General features: G+C 27.9%; 1 protein-coding gene across 1 annotated transcript; it reads right to left on the reverse strand.

The window, feature by feature from the left end:
- Nucleotides 1-508: 508 nt before the first annotated feature.
- On the reverse strand, nt 509-2008 carry LOC108340112 (transcription factor MYB14). The gene is made up of 3 exons (XM_017577338.2): nt 1767-2008; nt 1560-1689; nt 509-1000 (listed from the first exon to the last, which is right to left on the reverse strand). The coding sequence occupies exons 1-3, from the start codon at nt 1897-1899 to the stop codon at nt 556-558; spliced, it is 708 nt and encodes a 235-aa protein (XP_017432827.1). The 5' UTR covers nt 1900-2008; the 3' UTR covers nt 509-555.
- Nucleotides 2009-4959: the final 2951 nt, after the last annotated feature.

Below are 4959 nucleotides of genomic sequence, written 5' to 3' on the forward strand. Positions count from 1 at the left end.
ACACTCATTGTACATTTATGGTATTATGGTAAATTGGTTATATTTATTACTAATACTGTCAGACGCTTAGTAACTTTAGCATTAGAGTGTCTTTTACATGTAACTTTCTAATTCGACCGAACGGTAATGAATATAACTTGAAGGAATAATCTTGACTCGAACTTGAAGTTTGAAGATTGTTACGAAGAGAAAACTTGACATCGATCCCTAAACCGAAACATATAATATTATATCACCATTGTTAATTTTATACTAATTACTTTTAAAACAACTTTTAATTAGCTAATATTGTAAAATTCACAGTATGTCAAAATTATATGTAATTGATTTTTGTACTTTTATAGTATACAATTTCGATTCTATCATGAACATGAGTGATTGTCGTTCTCAAAAACAAAACCCAAGTTGCTGACACACAAATCTCTTTTCTTTTTTCCCCTTAAGGAAATTAGGAAAACAAGAGTCAACTCTTATTTCCAAAATTTCCTCCAAAATCAAGAAGGAAATGTGCAAGACCACTTCTTCTATAACTTCAAACATATTCTAGACTCACAACTACCATAAGTAAAATGGTTCTGTCCCATAAGAGGAAATGTGAAAATAATCTTCATCAAGTGCGTTTTCTGAAATAAAGGGTTCGGTCCAGAAATTGCTACTAAACCCTAAATCCAATGTTTCCCATGAAGCAACACTTTCTTCTTCCTTGCACAAGTTCATGGTTGATTCTGTGTGACTTGAACAAAATGAAAGACAAGGGGAATTGTGGTCGGTGTAGGAAGTTTCTGAGGTAATTGACACTGAACTCTCCAAAATGTGGTGAGATTCAACACTATGACCCTCGTTCATTTCCATTTCAAACTCTTTGCATCCGTTGGACTTCAAATCTTCATCACAAGAGCTGTTATTGTTGCTGTTTTGGAACTTCTTTAGGTGGCTGTGCCAATAGTTCTTTATCTCATTGTCTGTTCTTCCGGGTAAACTTTCAGCAATCAGAGACCATCTATCACACAAATTTCACACCAAATACAAATCAGTAAAATACCCTTTGTTCACTGAATTCTCATTGTAATGAACAATTGTCAAACAACTGAAGATGTTGCATAGTTGTTTCTCTTTTTATACATAACAGTAACACCAAAACTAGAACTGGTGCATATATTTGATGCCTATACTTGTAGTGGAAACTATTCATCAAATCAACAAAACGAGATGACCAAATTGAATGATTAAGCAAGTAAGCAACATGGTTTTGAAAAATACAAATCCTTTGTACACTGTCGCAGACGTTTTTGTTAGCATTGTCGTTCAATTCAAATTAGATTTGTCGTTTTGTTACATAAGTCAAACTTTAACATTATGATACATAAACTTTATCCTTTTAAAAACTGGTTTGGACTTTAAAATGAAGATTTTCTGACTCATTACAACCGTAGCTGCGACAGTATCCAGAATATTTGTGGGCGACATTTTCAGCAATGTAAAAGTCGATGACAAACATTGTGAGTATGAATTAAAAACTTAAAACTTTGAAAATTAATTAGAAGCAACAAAAGGCGTACTTATTTCCATGCTTTTTATGCAAATCAGTGATGATTTGCTCTTCCTTGGGGGTGTAGTTCCCTCGTTTTAGATTTGGCCTGAGGTAATTCATCCATCGAAGTCTGCAACTTTTTCCACATCTTTGCAACCCTGTTAGACAGAAAAGTAAAAAGGATGAATGAAGAAACTCTAAATTGATCTGATGATTGATGAGAGTGATGTAAAACCTGCAAACTTTGGAAGTTGACGCCAATTGGGGTGGCCATGATTCTGAACATAGGCAATAAGCTTCTTGTCCTCTTCTTCACACCATGCTCCTTTCTTTGTTCCATTTTTATCAAAATAGGGAGCTCTTACCATGGTGGTCTTGGAATATGTTTGTTTCTGAGAGCCAAGTTAAGGTAGAGAAATGAGGTGAAAGCAAAAGAGAATTGGGTTCCTCTGTTTTTGATACAGTGGAGTTGAAACAAACGCGTATCATGTGTTCTGACATCTCCAATCATGAATCAGAACTTATATAATCCAAGGATGGACCCATGGACCCACTCCATTTTATTAAGACTGCTTGCAAACACAGTTTTGCATCCATTCACATGACAAAGACAACAGTGTCCAAGTGTCCACATCTTCATTCCTTCTTCCCACATTATTTTACGGTATCTTTAGTGGTCCTATATGTTTCCAAGAAACATGTTCATTAATCAGTACGAACTTGTTTTAATTTATAAAAATCTCATTTTCCTTTTCTTATATTCGATTGAAAATTTATTATTTATGTTTTGGATATATTAGTAAATATGTTGAATTTGTAATACTGATATTTAATATTAGAATCATCTATCAACATATTTGAAAAGCCGTTCAGTCTATCGAAACCTAATATTACTAATGATCTTCCAACATTCTTTCAAAAACATTAATCCTTTGATCAAAGAGAAACTGATTTGTCATACGATATAATTTAATATAATATTATCGTTATAATTATAATATATTTTAATAATATTTGTTGATTATTTTTTTCAAGTAAAATCAAATTTAAAATTTAATTCTTAGTATTTTAGTAATTTTTTGAGATATTCATCATCATCTGAAACAGTGTTTATCATACATAGGTTTACCTTACCAGAAAGACAAAACTTAGTAGTGGAGAAAAAAATAAGGTAGAGAAATTAACAAGAGTTAAAAAAGTAAAGAATAAAAAGAAAATGAAGATACTGGACTACTTAGTCCTATATTTTAATATTATATTCTTCCAAATGTTTACCCTTTATATAAAGGAATGGAAAACCAATACTTTAACATTCTTTTAAACACATGTAAAGCAAAATTATATTATAGTGTATGGGCCCTATTTGCCAATGCCATGATTCATGGAAAGTGCTAGAGTATTAAAATAATTAAGATCGACTATAATACGATATCTCAGTGCGCTTCTTTTATTTATTTATTTATTGTGTCCCATATATCTTTTTGGAAATAGTTTTGTTTGAAATAAATTTTTTACACACTTTTAACAAAAATCAAACATCGAACTGCAGTGATCAACTTTAGGGAAAAAATGTAAATTCTAATTTTACAGTGACTGCAGTGAAATAATTTACAACAAACGAATTAAAGATGGTCTCTTCATAATAAATGGTATCCACAACGTAGACGATAAAAAAAGAATTCTCTGGATTTTTTTTCATTTTTTTCAATTCATAAAAATGATTACGTTGTCACTGATAATGCAAAAAAAAGAAATTACATAACTATTCCTAACCCCAAACTAATATTTTATCACATTATTACTATTTGTTACTTTTATTTTAGTTAATATTCTTTAAAATAACGTATTTTAAACGTTGTAGGTCTTATGTAATTAAAATTTATAAAATTCAATAATTTTAAATATATCATTTATTTTATTTTAGTTAATAAAAAATTTTAAAAAATAATGTATTTTAAACGTCATAGGTTTTATGTAATTAAAATTTATAAAAATCAATGATATTAAATATATAAAGGTTAAATATGTTTTTTTTTTGTGTTTTACCTTTTAGTAAAAATTTAAATTAGTTTCTTTTCCAAAATTTTGAATTAATTTATTTAAATTTAACAAAATTTGGTTCAAAAAATTAAATTTATATATTTTTAAAGTTAAAAAATTAAATTGAACCAAAATTAAAAAAATTAATTCTAACTTTTATTAAATGTTAAGAATAAAAAATATATTTAATCCAATATATAAATTATAGTATAACAATAAGAAAATTTAGATCACTTTTCTGATTATATTTATCTTAAAAGGTTGTGGAATTACATTTATAAAGGTTTTTCTTCCATTACTTGTTATTCTGTTTCTTGTTCATTTTTTTTTCTCCTACCAATCCTATTGTTCAAGAAATAAACTCTGTCGTTACTTATAATGTTTGAATGACTTGAAATTATGAGCAGGAGATTCAAGCAACTTATTCATTTCTAATCTAGATTTGATTAAGTAACATATTCAAAAGTTAGATAATATTTTTATTAAGAATAATCAAAATAATATTGCTCTCTCTGCATTTCTTCTTGTAGAATGCTACAGTCAAGTAGAGTTAAGGAATCAAGTTTAAGATTTGTTAGAAAACTTCATAAAAGTCTCGTAAAGAGAAAACTTATTTTGCATTCCAAGTACATTTTTTATAGACTAAATAATGTGTCAATTTCCACATCCAACCATACTATCCACTAAATTCGATATTAATTACATATAAATAGTATTTAATATATATTAACAATTAACTCTCATCAGTAACTTTACATTCCCACCAATATTTTTGTCCTTTAGCAATTAACTCGCAATATTATTGTCTTCAATATCACTTAACACCCTTTAATATTCCCTACCATGAGAATATGAATGATAATCTTCTCTTATACTTAATTCGTAAATACTTATAATAATTCAATCCATTTAATTAAAACAATTGTAATGAAAATTACAAAGAAATATCTAAAAATATATATGGATTTTTCTCTTGTTAAATTTGAAGATGTACATAAAAATCTTTTAGATATGTGTATGACGACATATGAATACGTAATTATTTCTTTTCGAGTGAAGAATGTTTCATCTATTTTCATAGATTATATGAATAAAATCTTTTGTCCATTTTTATATTATTTTGTGGTGTGATTCATATACGACATATTGATTTGTTTTCATATTCAATATAAAACAACATCTTTAAAAGTTATAAATTTTAGTATACTAGTAAGCGTTCGATTAAAAAATTAGTATTAGAATTAAGACCAAAAACTATGGTTAAGGTGGTATGAGAATTGAAGTCTAGCGACTCAAATTGGGAATTAAAGGAAAAAATATGATAAATTTATCCATATATTTCTTAGTGATTTTTTAGAACAAAAAGCTTTTCTTGTTAGTAAAAATGT

Source organism: Vigna angularis, chromosome 5 (assembly GCF_016808095.1).
Source record: "Vigna angularis cultivar LongXiaoDou No.4 chromosome 5, ASM1680809v1, whole genome shotgun sequence".
NCBI lineage: Eukaryota > Viridiplantae > Streptophyta > Magnoliopsida > Fabales > Fabaceae > Vigna > Vigna angularis.

Coding starts and splice junctions, on each gene's coding strand:
- LOC108340112 (XM_017577338.2), bottom strand. CDS start 1,899: ATGGTAAGAGCTCCCTATTTTGATAAAAATGGAACAAAGAAAGGAGCA. Junction 1,690..1,766: donor TCAACTTCCAAAGTTTGCAG/GTTTTACATCAC, acceptor TCTGTCTAACAG/GGTTGCAAAGATGTGGAAAA. Junction 1,001..1,559: donor CATAAAAAGCATGGAAATAA/GTACGCCTTTTG, acceptor TTTGTGTGATAG/ATGGTCTCTGATTGCTGAAA.